Source organism: Empidonax traillii, unplaced genomic scaffold (assembly GCF_003031625.1).
Source record: "Empidonax traillii isolate 1590-97213 ecotype Southwest subspecies unplaced genomic scaffold, ASM303162v1 scaffold2317:size36473, whole genome shotgun sequence".
Taxonomy (NCBI): Eukaryota; Metazoa; Chordata; class Aves; order Passeriformes; family Tyrannidae; genus Empidonax; species Empidonax traillii.
Genome location: NW_020957510.1, coordinates 11,265 through 27,063, shown reverse-complemented (window position 1 = coordinate 27,063; position 15,799 = coordinate 11,265). Strand labels below are relative to the sequence as shown.

Sequence of the window (15,799 nt, the reverse complement as noted above, 5' to 3'; positions counted from 1 at the left end):
CCGTGTCCCCCTTTCCCATTTCCCGTGTCCCCCGTTCCCATTTCCCGTGTTCCCGCGGCAGGAGCTGCGGTGCCCCCCGAGCCGCCCAGCCCGGTGCCCGCGGTGGGGGAGGACGTGGGTGAAGCCTTTGACTTCGAGGACAGCGAGGAGGAGGGGGAGGAAGAGGAGGAGGAGGAGGATTCCGCGGCTGATCCCAGGGGGGACGTTGTTCTCCGGGCCCCCCCACGCCGCCGGCGTGGGACCAGCTCTGAGGGTGGTGAGAGCGCGATTCCCGCATTCCCGCCGTGTCCCCGATGTCCCCACGCTGTCCCTGGTGTCCCCTCCGGGTCCCCTGTGGGTGCCAACACGGCCTCTCTTTGCTTTTCCTCTCCACAGAGGGGCTGGTGCCAGAGACCCAGGAGGGGTAAGTGGGGTTTTAGTGGGATTTTGGAGGGCTTTGGGACAATTTTGAGTCCCTTGCAGGATCTTTGGGGTCTGTCCCCGCTGTTTGATGTCGCAGCCCAGTGCTGTGCCTCAGTTTCCCCGACTTCTCCCCATTGCAAGGGTGGGTATCCCTGGGATTTTGGGGTGCATCCCCGAGCCCTGGGAATCTGTGAGGGCTTTGGTGGCGTTTTGGGGGGAATTTGGAGGTATTTGATGTGGTTTTGAGTCCCTTGAAGGACCTTTGGGGTCTGTCCCCTCTGTTTGATGTCCCAGCATCTTTTAACAAAACAAAATATTTTACTAAGGGAGGGCAGGATAGAAAAAACCCAAACTCCTCCTCCTGAATTATTACAACTTCAAAATTAGGAGGCTTCAGGCCAAAAGGTGTGGAAAAGAAAAATAACAGCTCTTTACTGACAAATATATATCTATATAGAACAGAACAGGCTACAGCACTGTTACCGAAGCTTTCACTGGCATTATTTGGTATTTTCTGCCTCGGCGCAGTCACAGCCACAGACAGCAGGGGGCTGGTCCTGGGGCACAGAGGCATTTCCCCTGGCAAACGGGGCTCCCCGGGATGCCAGGAAAATGGGAGGAAATTCTCCAAACCACGTTGGTTTAGAGAAGACAGGGAGCAGCTCCTCAGTGAGCGCTCTTCAGGTGCACACGGCTGTCCTGGGGTTTTACCTGAGCTTTACAGTTTTATAGTGCTAATCCATCCCACCTGAGAACTGTTCACTCCCAGATCTTCCCTCCCCACCCCGTATTGGCCACAGATCTTAAAAACTCCAAGGCATCTCCCACAGGGCACCCAAGGAGCTCCTCCAGGCACACAGGGACAGAGGGAGCTCCTCCAGGCACACAGGGAGCTCCTCCAGGCACACAGGGACAGAGGGAGCTCCTCCAGGCACACAGGGAGCTCCTCCAGGCACACAGGGACAGAGGGAGCTCCTCCAGGCACACAGGGAGCTCCTCCAGGCACACAGGGACAGAGGGAGCTCCTCCAGGCACACAGGGACAGAGGGAGCTCCTCCAGGCACACAGGGACAGAGGGAGCTCCTCCAGGCACACAGGGAGCTCCTCCAGGCACACAGGGAGCTCCTCCAGGCACACAGGGCTCCTCCCAGGGCACAGAGGGAGCTGCCTGTGGCTCGGGGGGCAAACAGGGCTCCCACATTTTACAAAGGGAATTCCCCCCGGCTCTGGGTCCCCTGGGCTCGGGAAGGGCTGCCTGGTGGGCAGCAGGAGCAGGCAAGGGACAAGAGGCAGCGGGGAAGGGGTGGGTGGGCACAGGGCAGGTCGTGTCCCGGAGTGCTCCCCACACAGCCCCTCACATGGTCAGGCAGGTTGAACCCCTCCCACTGCCATTCTTTTCCAGGGATATCCCCTTTTCCCCCCTCCCCACCCTGGCCTGCTGCCCTGGTTTGGCTGCAGTTCAGTGTGAGCTGTGCTGGGTTCAGACCCCTCGGCCCGGCTCCCTCCACCCAGGAGGAACAGGGGGAGCCCCACCTTGGCAGGAGGAGCAGAGAGAGCCCCACCTTGGCAGAGAGATCCATGAGCTGTTTTTCAACAGGACAGTCACTCAGGCCTGATGTTTGTCTTGTCCCAGCAGAGGCTGTTGTTGGTATGGTCAATTCACCAGGGAGTGTGAGACTGTAGCACTCAGCCTGGTGCTGAGCCTCCCTTGCCCTGGCTTCTCCCCCTTCTCCGGTGAAGGGGCTGCAGGCAGGGGAGCCCCGGGGTTTTGGGGTGCAGCTGCAGTCCTTAAGGGGGGTGGATTTTGGGTGGGTTTGAGTTCCCTGAAGGATCTTTGGGGCCTGTCCCCCCTGTTTGATGTCTCAGCCTGGTGCTGAATCTCAGTTTCCCCAACTTCCTGTCTTTCCAAAGCTCTGCAAGCAGGGGGTGCCCTGGTGTTTTGGAGTTTTTGTAATCCTGGGGGTCTGTGGGGGCATTGGTGGGGTGTGGGGGGTTTGGGGGGGATTTTGAGTCCCTTGAAGGAGTTTTGGGGTCTATCCCCTCTGTTTGATGTCTCAGCCTGGTGCTGTGCCTCAGTTTCCCCAACTTCTCCCTGTTGCAAGGGGAGGGATCTCTGGGATTTTGGGGTGCACCCCCCAGCCCTGGGGGTCTGTGAGGGCTGTAGGTGGTGGGGGCTTCCTCCAGCCCCCAGCTGGAGGGGATTGGGGAGAATCCCCTTGGGATGGTGTTGGAAGGGGCTGGTTTCCTCCCCAGCTGTGGATCTGGGGGGAAAAGCTGGAAATTTGGCTGCAAGGAGGGCTTGTACCCCTGGCAGAGCAGGAACAGGGTGTGGGGAGAGGGACAGGACCCCACCAGGAACAGAGGGGGACCCTCTCCCTGTGCTCCCCAGTGCTGGCACACCCCCTGCCCTGCAGCAGCACATGGACTGAAGTTAAAAAAGCCAATTTTGGGTGTTTTGCATTATCTTTGAGTGTGACCCTGAGACCAGGGGCACCCCCCAGATCCATGAAGAAGCAGATGGGAGGAGGCAGGGGGGACACACAAGCTTTATTTTGGGCCTGTGAACCCCTGGAATGGGAATGGGGGTGGGGAGGGGCTTGGCTGCACCCAATCCCAAGGGATTTGCAGCCTGGGATGCTCCCTGACCCCCCCTCCCCACAGGGCCCCGGTGAGGATGAGCAATGGGGAGGCTGGGGGAGACCCCCCCATCCGCACCCGGACCTGGAAGAGGGAGAGCATCTGCCGAGGTGGGTCCAGAGGCTGGGACAACCCCCCCTGCCAAGGCTTGGGAAGGATTTCTCCAGCCTGGGTGCTGAGCCAGCCCCCGGGGGGGGTTTGTCCATCAAAGGTGAGCGGTTTTCCTTCCCGGAGGTGGAGGACGACGTGATCTACGACGACGTTCCCTGCGAAAGCCTGGATGCCGAGCAGGATGGTAGGGATAGACCTTCCCCCGCCCTTTCCCAAGGGCTAGGAGCCCATTTTCCAGCTGGATAAAATGAGGCACTCAGGGAAGGAGACCATCCTCAAAGAGGATGTGGAGCGGGATAGCTGGGGGCAAACCAGTGGGATTGGGAGGGAGGTGCGAGGGTTTGGGGTGTCTCTGGGGGGCCCTGAGGAAGGGAATTTGCCTTCCTGTAAGGGAAAGGAGCTGGATTTTCCTTGGCAGGAGCGGCAAGGGAGAGGAGCCTGATCTATGAGGAGGTGCAGCGAGGAGAGGGGTCCCGGATCAGCGAGGATTTGGGCTGGAGCTCCAGCGAGTTCGAGAGTTACAGCGAGGACTCTGCAGAGGAAAGCAAAGCCGAGCCCACCAAACACCGAGCGTCCTTCCAGCCCAAGGTAACCTTTGCATCACCCCTCTATGACCATTATTGTTGTTTTTTCCCTGGGTTTGCTTGTCCAAAGGCAGTGGAGCACCAAGCCCAGCTGCTCCCGTGGCTGGTGAAGCCGAGGATGCTGCGGCTCAGCCCCAAACTCGGGGGGGGTTCATTTCTTTCCGTTTTCCTTCCTTCCCTTTTTCATTTTTCCCCCTTTTCCTTCTGCGTTTGGGCCCTGCTGGAGCCTGGCTGCTGCTTTTCCCTGCGCTTGCTCCCTTCCCTGCTCGAGCCAAGCCAGGCTTTTGGGATGGTGCTGCCTGGGCCCTGCTGCTCTGGGGGGATTTCTGCTCTTTGTTTGGTTTTTGCTGCTTACCTGGATCTCTTCTCTGCCTCCTCCTCCTCCTCCTGCCTGGTTTGCTTGAGCTCAGCTTTCTCCAGACCTGAATAGACTAAAGGAGAGATACGCCAGGACTAAGAGGGACATCCTGGCTTTAAGAGTTGGGGGGAAGGACATGCAGGAGCTGAAGCAGAAGTACGATTGGAAGGTACTGTCCCTCCGCCATCCCTTGTCCCTTCTCCCCCAAATTTCCCAGGGGGAGGAAAAAAAAAAAAAAAACAACAACAAAACCTCGTGGAATTTCTCCAGGCTGAATTCATCCCATTTCATCCTCCCCAAAAAGAGAAACAAACTCAGTGAAGCACCTCAAAGCTGCCTCTCATGTCCATCTGTCTTGCAGCTCCCCGTCCTGCAGCTTCCCAAACCGTTGGATTTTGGGGTGTTTCCTTGTTTTTAAAGGGGTGTTCGGACGGCGCCGGGTTTCCCACGGGATAGATGGATCTGACAAGGTTTTTTTTTCCCCTGCTCTGTGGTGGAAATCGGGTGGGGAAGGAGATTTTTGGGAGAACCGTAGCGCAAAGCCTTTCCCAGCCCCCAAACCATCCAGGTGTTTCCTGGCTGGAAGTTTGGGCTGAGACGCTGTGATCTGAGGTGTGAAAGGCCAACACTTCCCCCCCGCCCCCTTTGCTCTCCCCCACATAAAATCCCTGCACAAGGAGGGGATGGATGTGCTCCTGCCTCCCTTCCCTCCCTCTGCTTCGCTTGGCTGCATGATCCCGCTTGCACTCGGCCATATCCCTACGGATGGGGCACAGGATGGAGCATCCCTGTTCCCTGGATATGTGCCTCCCCTTCCTGCTGCATGGGAAAACAGGGATGATGCCTCTGCATCTGGATCCCAAGTGGGGCACGATGCCCAGGGGAAGGACACGGCTCCATCTGGGTCCGGAATGGGATCCCGGTGCTGCCTGAGCCTCCCGATCCTTCTCCTCCCCCTCCCCAGATGACCCAGCTGATGAAAGCGGCCAAAAGTGGCACCAAGGATGGTCTGGAGAAGACCAAGATCGCGGTGATGAGGAAGGTGACGTTCCTGCACCGGAAAGAAACACCAGGTGAGCGGGGAAAACCAACCCCCCCTTCCCCTTCCGGGGCCAAAAAGGCACCTTTTTTTAGGGTATCTTTAAAAATAATCTCCAGGAATCCCCATCCCTTTCAGCATTTCCTTTATTTCCGATTTATTTTCTGCATTTTAAGCTTCTATTTGACTGTTTTCCACTCTTGGCATCCCTGTGCAAGCTCGGTCCCTTCTTGCTCCATGTCCCTTTGGGAGCACCCGTGGGTGTCTTTGGTCACAGAGCAGGATCTTCCCGGGAATACCGGCTTTGAGGAGGGGTTTTCCTGACTTTCCTGCTGTCGCGTAGGGGATGGGGAGCGGAGGAGGAGGGCGGAGGAGGCGGGAAAGCCGCCGCCTTCCCGCCGGAGCTCGAGGGTGTCCCTGGAGCAGCACGGGGGAGGTACGATCCCGATGGGCGGCCCCGGGGTCCGGCCGGAGCTTCCCGGGGGATCCCGCGTGTGTGTTTCCCCTGGCCTGGCTGCACGTCCCCACCCTGGCTTTGCCTCGCTGGGGTGGGGGCTTCGACGCTTTTGGGAGGAGCTGGAGGGATTCCCATCGCCCGGGAGCATCCCTGGCACGTGGGGATGGGGAGAAGGTGGAGCTGGCGGAGCCGAGGGCAGCGATTTGTCCCGGCCAAAATTAGGGAAGGAAAAAAAGTCAGCCGGCTGCCAACGCCCTCCCCTCCAGCCCGGCCGGTCCTGCCCCTTCCCGGCTATTTATAACTCCCGGGATGGGCCGGGTGGCCGGAGGGGGCCATGTGGAAGAGGCGGCCGTGCTTCCCTCGGGATGCCTCCTTGGCTCGCTCGCCCTCCTCCTCCTCTGCTGCTTCAGCCTCTGGTGAGGGATCTCTGTGCCTTCCCCTTCCCTGTTTTTCTCTGCCTGCTGCTTCTGGCTTCTTATTTCCCATTTTCCCTGCTCCACCTGCCCCTGGAGAGAGGACAAGGGGGCTTTTTCCCCAGCCAGGGTGGGTTTTTGGGAGTGGGGACTCTCCTTGTCCTCTCCCTGCTCCCAGCCTGGCTCATCCCAGTGTCTGGTGACTGTGGTGTGAGCTCAGGGAGGAACTCTGGGATTCACCTCCAAACCCAAACACATCCCCTGCCACGGAGCTGATGGAGCTCCAGACCCCGAAAAGTTTAAACTTGGTTTTTTTTGGCATTTTGTGGGGGTGTCTTTCCCTGCAGGGGACTCGGAGGAGGAGGACACGGGGTTCCTGGAGGTCACGGTGTCGGACATGAAGCACCCACCGCCGGAGCTGGGCCCCATGCCCGAGGGGCTGAGCCCTCAGCAGGTGGGACTGGCGTGGGTTGGGGGCTTGGGGGGATTTGGGGGAAAATTGTCTTGTCTCTAGTCCCGTGACTGAGGAACCAGGGACAGGGAGAGTCAGCTCCAAGTGATGCTGTGTCAGCATTTCTGCCCCAGCTGGGCCTGCAGTTCCCCCATCCCGGGGTTTAGGGGGGGGTGGATCATGGCTGACCCCTCATCCCAGCATTTGGGGTTTGGGACCATCCCAGCGTTTGGGGTCTGAGACCATCCTGGTATTTGGGTTTGGGACCATGGCTGAGCCCCCCCATTCCAGTATATGGGGTTTGGGGCCATCCCGATATTTGGGGTTTGGGGCCATCCTGGTATTTGGGGCCATCCTGGTATTTGGGGTTTGGGGCTATCCCACCATTTGGGGTTTGGAACCATCCTGGTATTTGGGGTTTGGGGCCATCCCACCATTTGGGGTTTGGGGCCATCCCACCATTTGGGGTTTGGGGTCACCCCACCATTTGGGGTTTGGGGTCACCCCACCATTTGGGGTTTGGGTCACCCCACCATTTGGGGTTTGGGTCACCCCACCATTCGGGGCTGGGGGTCCCGGCTGATTCCCGCTGTCCCGCAGGTGGTGCGGCGGCACATTCTGGGCTCCATCGTGCAGAGCGAGCGGAGCTACGTGGAGTCCCTGAAGCGCATCCTGCAGGTGGGATCCCTGGGGGGCCTGGCTGGGGGTGTCCCCGCGGATCCTGGGGTGCTGAGGCGCCGCCGCTCCCGCAGGATTACAGGAACCCGCTGCTGGAGATGGAGCCCAAGGTGCTGAGCGCCAGGAAGTGCCAGGTGGTGTTTTTCCGGCTGAAGGAGATCCTGCAGTGCCACTCCATGTTCCAGATCGCCCTCGCCTCCCGCGTGGCCGAGTGGGACTCGGCCGAGAAGATCGGGGACCTCTTCGTGGCCTCGGTAGGAGGGATTTGAGGGGGAAACTCCTTCCAGAAGGAGCGATCCAGCCTTGGAAGGGGCTGCCCGGGGAGGGGGTGCAGTCACCGACCCTGCAGGGGTTTAGGAGGAGACTGGACGTGGCATCAGTGCCACGGTCGGGGTAACGAGGCGGGCCTGGGTCAGAGGTTGGGATGGATGATCTTGGGAGTCTTTTTCAAACCTCGGTGATTCTGTGAAATCCAGGAGAAACGCACCCTCTGCTGTGACAAAGCTGTTTAAGAAGCCCTGCCCTGCAATCAGGAGGTGCAGAAAGGCCCCCCCCCACTTTCCTTAACTCCAAGGGGATGGAGCTGGATCCCATCTTAGCCTCAGATTATGTCACCAGCTTCAATGTGAGGCGTTAGAGAGGTGTGATGGAACCACTGCTGTCCTGCAGGTTTTGACTCTGGCAAACTGAGGGTATTTATGTCAAATGGATTATTTATTAGTACAAGTGATCGGACAGAAGATCTCCATCAGAATGATTTACTGCACAGTCTAAAAGCTAAACCTACTGCTGTAGGATAGGATGGTGCATGATAGTAAAGCAATTATTGGAGCAGTTATATTATAGCAAAAGGAAAGAACTGTCAGGTGGAGGTTTGTTTACACTCACCCAGACCAACGGCTGTGGGGAGATTCCTTTCTCTCAGTCTCCAGGAGTGTCCCCACCTGAGGGAGGGATCTCCACACAACCACCCCAAGAAGGGTTATGCTGCAAAACCCTCCCCTGTGAAGGTGGCCTGGGCTTTTATTGTAGCAGAGTGTGCTGCTCACACATTTCCAGGCCAGGGAGCAGCTTATCCATCAGATGCTGCTTCCGAGAGCAGGCTGTGTTTGGAGTTTGGTGAACCCGGCTGGTTTGGGCACAACTGAACACCAGAACACCTCCTGGCCCCAGCAGGAGCTCAGCACAGCCACTCTGGAGGAGAGCTGGTGTTGTTTGCATTCCCTGACTGCATTCCAGCCTGCTCAGGGTAGAACCTGCCCCAGCCACCACCAAAATCCCCCTGGACCCTCCCAGCGACACCGGGGGGCGGGTGGAGGATTTAAGCGACGCAGCTCCAGCCTTGGGGTCCCACCAGCACACTCAGCATCACCCCAAAAACACGCTAACCCCCCACTTTTGGGGGACTTCCACACCATCCCAGCTCTGCTGTGCTCTCCCCAGTTCTCCAAGTCCATGGTGCTGGATGTCTACAGCGACTACGTCAACAACTTCACCACGGCCATGTCCCTCATCAAGAAGGCCTGTCTCACCAAACCTGCCTTCCTCGACTTCCTCAAGGTCAGCACCCCCCAAATGTGGGCCCACCCTGCTGCTGGGCACCGTTTGGGGTGAAAACTCCTCTTTTTTTTTTTTTGGCCTTTGTCCCCCCCACAGAAGAGGCAGATGGCCAGTGCTGACCGGGTCACGCTCTACGGGCTGATGGTGAAACCCATCCAGAGGTTCCCTCAGTTCATCCTTCTCCTGCAGGTACGGGAGAGAGATACCTGCACCCACCTTGCCTTGCACCCCTGGGACGTGCCTTTGCACCCGTTTTTTGGCACGTTTTAGGGTTGGCAGCTTGGGGGCGTGTTTGGGGACCATCCCAAGGACCGCCTTCCAAGCTCTGGTTTTGGAGGTGCTTCCGAACGTGGCTGATTTTTCACGGGGTGATTTTTGTTCCCCCCCTTTCCCTACTCCAGGACATGCTGAAGAACACCCCCAAGGGCCACGCAGACCGCCTGTCCCTGCAGCTGGCCCTCACCGAGCTGGAGACGCTGGCGGAGAAGCTCAACGAGCAGAAGCGCTTGGCCGACCAGGTGGCCGAAATCCAACAGCTCAGCAAGAGCATCAGTGACAGGAGCAGCCTCAACAAGGTGGGCCCTTCGACCTCCCCTCCTCGTCCTCCTCATGGGTGGGTTTTTGCAGATCCCTGCTTTCCCTGGAAGGACTCGAATCAAAACCAGGTCTTGGGGTTGGCGCAGGAAAATTCCTCTCCCAGGAGGAGCTGCTGGGTCTCATCCCCCCGATTTCGCAACTGTTTGTGTTTAAAAAAAGAGCCTGAAGTTCTTGCGACACTTCCTGGGCTGGGGATGGCAAAACCCGCAGCGGGGCACCCGCTGGCTTGGCCCTGGGATCAGGATTGGGGTGCAGGGCGTGAAGAGACGCCCAGAAAAGGGTGGTTGGACACGCGGGGTGCAAAGGGTGCAGCCTCGGAACTCGGGGCTGCGCGTGCGCCCGGCTGGAGGAAAATCCGTGTGAGAATGGAAACCCGGCCCAGATTTTGGGTCAGGAGGCTTCCAAGAGCCCCCAGGCTGAACCCCCCACCTGCTCCATCCCTTTGCAGCTGCTGAGCTCGGGGCAGAGGCAGCTCCTGCTCTGCGAGACGCTGACGGAGACGGTGTACGGGGACCGGGGGCAGCTCATCAAGTCCAAGGAGAGGAAGGTTTTCCTGCTCAACGACATGTTGGTCTGTGCCAACATCAACTTCAAGTACGTGCTGGTCCCCCCTGGTCCCACAATTGCTTTGTAAAGTGCAGATACACCCAACTTACCCCGTCCCCACCTTAATTTTTGGCTTGGTGGGATTTTTGGGGAACTACCGCAAGGAGGGACAGGACCTTTAAAGGCCACCCTGCCTTGTTTTGAGGGGGAACCCACCTGGTCTGGGGTTTCTTTGCCCCATTCTTGGCACTCTCCATGCCAAGCCTGCATTCCTTGGTGCTGGAGTCAGTGCAGGGTCCAGGAACCTGCTGGAACCTCAGAGTCTGGGGGAGGTCGATGCTGCCAAGGGGAAAACCTTCCTTAAATTCCTCCTGAAACTTCCTTATTAATCCTTTCTCCCCTTTTCCAGGCCGGTGAACGCAGGGTAGGTCCCAAACATGGTCTGCTGTGTTTGTGTGCCCCGAGCTGGGGGTTCAGGCACGAACTGGTGCATGGTGTGGGCTCACAAACGGGGCTTGGCTTGCACGACTCGCTGCTCGGGGCGAGCCGAGGCACCTGCCGCTCATTTACACCCGTCTTCCCCTCTCCCCTCGGCAGAGGCCAACTGGAAATCAGCAGCCTGGTGCCCCTGGGGCCCAAATACGTGTTGAAGTGGAGCACGGCCCTCCCGCAGGTGCAGGTGGTGGAGGTGGGGCAGGAGAGCGGCGCCTACGACAAGGACAACGTCGTCATCCACAACGCCGGGGCCAAGAGACACGCGCCTGCCGGGCAGGCCTCGCACAGTGAGGGCACACCCCGCCAGCCTGGAGCTGGGGGGGCTCTGGGGGCTGCTTTGAAGCATTCCCTCACACACTGGGCAGCCCCAGGGGGTTGTGGAATCCCCGTCCCTGCAGGTCTTTAGGGAAAGGCTGAACGGGGCACTCGGTGCCGTGGTGGTGTCGGGTCAAAGGTTGGACTCGATCTCGGAGGTCTTTCCCCACCCAGTTGTTTCTGGGATCCTCCGTGGGCCTCAGTTCTCCAGTTCTCCACGCAAGATAAAGTCACACACAGTCTGCCCTGGGAGGGGGGTGGACACACCATCCCTGGGGGTCTGTAAGGAGAGACCACCTGGTGCCAGGGTCTGGTTGATGTGGTGGTGTTGGGTCAAAGGTTGGACTCAGTCTCAGGGGTCTTTTCCAACCTTACCGATTCTGGGATCTTCCACGGACCTCAGTTCTCCATTTTTCCTCCCTAGATAAAGTTTACCTGGGGCCACCACGGCTCTTCCAGGAGCTGCAGGACCTGCAGAAGGACCTGGCGGTGGTGGAGCAGATCACCCTTCTCATCAGCACCTTGCACGGCACCTACCAGGTACCCACAGCACTGTCAGGGCCGTGGTTTGGGTACAACCAGCCTTGGGCCCTTCCCAAGCGCCACGTGGTTCCTTGGGGGTCTCTGGGCACCTCTTTGGGGGTCTCTGGGCACCTTCTGGGGGATCACTGGGCACGTCCTTGGGGACACCTCCTCTGGAGCCCCACAGATGAAATCTGGGGGTGGTTCAGGCTTGTTTTGGGGGCCCTTCCCCCACCTCTGTCTTTCCCCCAGAACCTGAACATGACAGTGGCCCAGGACTGGTGCCTGGCCCTGCAGAGGATGATGAAGGTGAAGGAGGAGGAGATCCACTCTGCCAACAAGTGCCGCCTCCGGCTCCTGCTCCCTGGGAAGCCGGACAAGTGAGTCTGTGCTCATGGGGTCTCCTCCCAGCCTTGGGGGTGCTGAGGACCCACCCTGGGGGTGCTGAGGCCCCACCCAGGGATGCTGAGGACCCACCCAGGGGGTGCTTTGCCCACGCAGGTCCGGCCGCCCCATCAGCGTCATGGTCGTGTTCATCACCCCCAGCCCACTGAGCAAGATCTCCTGGGTGAACCGCCTGCACCTGGCCAAGATAGGCCTGAGTGAGTAGCCACCAGCATTCCTTGGAAAAGCCAGGCTTGGGAGCATCACTCCCAACCCCAACAGGGCAGGGAGGGGAGGGGGGAACACTGGGAGTAAGGGCATGGAGAACATCTTGGAGATTTGCAGGGTGGGAATTGGGAGCTTTGGCTCCAAATGCTTTGGGATCTGCTGCTCTGGGGTGGGATCTCCAGGCTGGAGACACAAAGTGACAGGTTTCCTTTGGCTCACATGGCAACAGGGTCAGGGCTGACCCATTTTCCATGGAATGGGATGAATGAGCAAGGGAGGAGCCTCCTGCCACTTCCCAATCCCTATCCCTCTATAACTCCTTCAAGCACTGCAGCAGCAAAAATAAATTTAATAGAAGAAAATAAAAATAATTTCAAATTCTGTTTGAGTGCTCGGATCCCCCTGGGCTGGAATAAGTTATGAGTCTCTTGTTTTTTAACAGTTCGTGTTTTGTTTTCCCTTTTTTTTTTTTTATCCTGGGGGATAATCCTGTATCCACGAGTTAGAAATGAAAACACATTAAAGCCTGATGTGAAGAAACACATCAGGGGGTGGTTTTTTGCCCTTCTGTATCTGTTTTTTGGGACTTTTTTGCTGCTGCTGGAGGCGGTTCCTTGGCCGTGCGCTGCAATAATTTGGAGCACGGGGTGAGGTGTATCCCAAATCCATGGATAACGGTGCTTTGGGGTTGGGGGTGAGAGCCCTGCACCTCCACTTATAAATCTTGGGGTCTCCTTAGGGTCTTGGTGACCCTTGACCTCCTTGTGTCTGTGCAGGGGAGGAGAACCAGCCGGGCTGGCTCTGTCCCGACGAAGACAAGAAGAGCAAAGCCCCTTTCTGGTGCCCCATCCTCTCGTGCCACATGCCAGCCTTCTCCTCCAAAGCTCTTGATCTGCAGGTGAGAGCCAAGAGCAATCTCTTCTCCATCCCCGCTTGCCTTCCCATCCCTCATTTTGGGGAGGAAGGGCCAGGATCCCACAGTGGGTGGGACTGGACAGGGTGTCCCAAGTTGGTCGCGAGGGCAGAAAATGGTGCAGCCCACCCTGGAAAGTTGGAAACAGCAGCAGGGCTGTGGCTGGATCCCAAGTTTCGGGGTGTCCACTGCTGTCCTGCCTATGTTGGGGTAATTTGGGTCCTCCCTTGCCCCTTTCCCTCCATCCTTTTGGAGAAGAAGGGCAGAAACCCCACGGTGGATGGGGCGTCCCAAGTTGGTCGTGAGGGCAGAAAATGGTGCAGCCCACCCTGGAATGCTGGAAATACCAGCTGGGCTGTGGCTGGCTCCCCGATTTTGGGGTGTCCACTGCCGTCCTGCCTGTTGTTTTGGATAATTTTGGGGGTGCTGCCCTGCTCTCTCCCCAGCTCGGAGCTGCAGTTCACAACCCCGTGCAGTCCTCCCTGCTGGGCTTCTCCGCCGTCAGCACGTCGCTGCCGCAGGGCTACCTCTGGGTGAGCAACCCCCCCAAAAACGGGGCCAAACCCCCCGCCTTTGGACCATTCTGTCCCCAAGCCCCTTCCCCCCTGGGGTGGTGGTGGGTGTTGACCCCGCTGTGTGGCCCCCACAGGTGGGGGGCGGCCAGGAGGGCGCGATGGGGCAGGTGGAGATCTTCTCCCTGAACCGCGCCGTGCCGCGCACCGTCAAGTCCTTCCCGGTGGCCTCGCCGGTGCTGTGCATGGAATACATCCCGGAGCCGGAGGAAGGCGATCCCCCGGGCTGCCAGGAGCCCCGAGGGGGCGAGCAGCCCCCCTCAGCCCCTCACCCCACCGTGTGCCTGGGGCTGCAGGATGGCAGGTGAGCCCCGACCCGCTGCCCCCACCCCAACCACCCCCACCCCAGGGGAGCAGCGGGGCCTCCTGCAGCTCCCACCCCCCTTCCCTCTGCAGCATCCTGGTCTATGGGAGCGTGGACACGGGAACGCCGTGCCTGCTGAGCTGCAAAAGCCCAGGCATGCAGCCCATCCTGTGCCTGAGGCACAGCCCCGAGTTCCTGTTTGCCGGCCTGCAGGACGGCACCGTGGCCGCCTATCCCCGGAGCAACGGTGAGGACACGCCTTTTGGGGGGAAACCTAAAAAAAAAAAAACCCTAGAATAAGAAGGTCTTCGTGGAATTAGGAGGTTCTCGTGCCGGGGCCGCTGAAATAGTGATAAATCTCTGTTTTTCATTGGGTTTTACCCCCAAAGTTTCGTCCTTCCCCTCGCAGCCCTGGGCAGGAAAACTGTTGCTTTTCACTGAATGCAAAATGGATTTGTTCTGGGCGGGTAACAGGGGGAAAATTATCCTGCTGAGGGCCGGATAGGGCAGCAAAGGCTTTGCTTGGGGGCTGCAGGAAGGGTCTGATGATGGGATGTGCAAGGATTTGGAGCTTTTGCCTTCCAAAAATCACCTTTTTGGTGCTGTAAATGGAGCTGGTCCCCTCCAACCGTCACTCACGCAGAGACTCTTTGCTTTATCGGCTTGAGTTCGTGTTTATTTGCCCTGGTTCTGGCTCAGGCTGAGCTTTCATCCCTCCCCAGGGACTGCTTGCCTGGGTAAATACCTTTTTTTCGTCGCTAGAGGGTAGGAAAGAGCCTCAAATAATGTGGAACTTGGCCTATTTTTGAACAAACCCCCTTGTTTTCTCCAAGAACCTGCAGGGAGCAGCACCCAAGTCAACCCTGAGCCACTAAACCCCCTTAAATTGCATTTCTGGGTGCTGCACGTCCCCTTTCCCAAATTACAGCAACCCTGGGAGCCAATTAAAGCCACTTTTAATTGGATTTTGATTGTGTAAATGCACAGCAAGCTGCTGGCAGGGCTGCAGGGTGGAGTTTTTAATCTTACCCCTATTTTTTTGGAAGGCAAAAGCTCCCCTGAAATAGCTGAAACGAGGATTTGCTGAAAGAGGAATCAGTTGCAAACCCCTGCTGATGGGAGAAGAGGTTGGAGGATCCAAAGGGCTCTTTTATCCATCAGATCTTAGGGTTTGAGTTTTAAAAAAAAAAAAAGGCATTGGAAATACAAAAAAAAAAAGGAGAGTGATTATGTACTGAAGCTGCTGGTGGTGGATTCATCCAAATCCAGACTGGAAGCTGTTCACAGGGACACTCCAGAACGGCCCTGGAGTGTCACTTGAAGAGCAAATAAATGGGGAAAAAGGGGGATTTTTGGCTTTTCCAACAAGGAATGTGCCTGAGTGCTGCAGGTGGGCAGTGTTCCCTGCTCCAAAGCTGTTTGCACGGGAGCAGGGGGATTTTGGAGGGGTTGGAATGGTGTGGGGGGGAATAACCCTCCCTTTATCCTTCTGGCTGGGGAATGGGGATCCTTGGAGAGGTGGAGGGTCCCCAGTGAGCCCAGCACACACTGGGGGGGTTCAGCTCCACACAGGGGTGGCTTTCCCAGTGGGTGCTGCCCCCTGAGCCTGCTCCCCGTGCCGCAGGGGGGCTGTGGGAGCCGGCAGTGCCGCCCACCCGCCTGGCCGTGGGCAGCGGCCCCGTGCGAGCCCTGCTCACCCTGGAGGACACCCTGTGGGCCAGCTGTGCCAACCAGGTCACCGTGCTCGAGGCCACCACCCTCCGTGCCCAGGTAGGGGCATCCCCAGAACTCGTGGATCTGCATCCCTCGGGAATGGGTGGGAGGCTCCGGGGTGGGGGTTGAGATGATCCCCCTGAGCGGGCCCATCCCCGCCTGGCACTGCCCAAACCAGCCTTTCCTTGCTGCTGTCCCTCATTTCTGGCTCTCTCCCCTCCTGTGTTGGGTGCCGAGCCCCCTCCTGCAGCTGCATCCACAGGGAATGCTGCAGAGCCGCTTTCTGCTTCCAAAAAAAAACACCCCCTTTTCTCCCACCTTTAATTTTCACATGGAGTGCCCCAAACTCGGTTTGCATGTATTAGCTGTGGTAAATCCAGCCCCAGGGTGGTGCTGGAGATGAATTATGCATTGGGGACTGCATTCCTTTCCAGGCTCCCTTTTTATTGATGACAGGAGGGAATTTTTTATCTTCTTTTTTTTTTTTTTTTTTTGGCAGAAGAAGGAGGAAAAAAATAGG

At 58.1% G+C, this 15,799-nt stretch overlaps 1 protein-coding gene across 6 annotated transcripts in view; it reads left to right on the top strand.

The window, feature by feature from the left end:
• The window catches only part of ARHGEF10L (Rho guanine nucleotide exchange factor 10 like), a 28,658-nt gene that overhangs the window by 9,012 nt on the left and 3,847 nt on the right, over nt 1-15,799 (top strand). For 2 of the 6 annotated variants that reach the window (XM_027909708.1, XM_027909707.1), the window contains 24 exons: nt 62-256; nt 376-403; nt 3,064-3,149; nt 3,251-3,334; nt 3,569-3,738; nt 4,145-4,261; nt 5,057-5,165; nt 6,349-6,455; nt 7,053-7,130; nt 7,205-7,384; nt 8,574-8,690; nt 8,787-8,879; nt 9,092-9,265; nt 9,736-9,881; nt 10,243-10,257; nt 10,431-10,615; nt 11,068-11,183; nt 11,418-11,545; nt 11,667-11,767; nt 12,554-12,675; nt 13,137-13,223; nt 13,340-13,566; nt 13,659-13,813; nt 15,191-15,336. In XM_027909708.1, the coding sequence (XP_027765509.1) occupies nt 62-256; nt 376-403; nt 3,064-3,149; nt 3,251-3,334; nt 3,569-3,738; nt 4,145-4,261; nt 5,057-5,165; nt 6,349-6,455; nt 7,053-7,130; nt 7,205-7,384; nt 8,574-8,690; nt 8,787-8,879; nt 9,092-9,265; nt 9,736-9,881; nt 10,243-10,257; nt 10,431-10,615; nt 11,068-11,183; nt 11,418-11,545; nt 11,667-11,767; nt 12,554-12,675; nt 13,137-13,223; nt 13,340-13,566; nt 13,659-13,813; nt 15,191-15,336 (2,966 nt within the window). Of the gene's footprint in view, nt 1-61; nt 257-375; nt 404-3,063; nt 3,150-3,250; nt 3,335-3,568; nt 3,739-4,144; nt 4,262-5,056; nt 5,166-5,474; nt 5,568-6,348; nt 6,456-7,052; nt 7,131-7,204; nt 7,385-8,573; nt 8,691-8,786; nt 8,880-9,091; nt 9,266-9,735; nt 9,882-10,242; nt 10,258-10,430; nt 10,616-11,067; nt 11,184-11,417; nt 11,546-11,666; nt 11,768-12,553; nt 12,676-13,136; nt 13,224-13,339; nt 13,567-13,658; nt 13,814-15,190; nt 15,337-15,799 lie in introns of all 6 variants that reach the window. The other 4 variants (XM_027909713.1, XM_027909710.1, XM_027909711.1 and 1 more) reach the window with 4 other exon arrangements.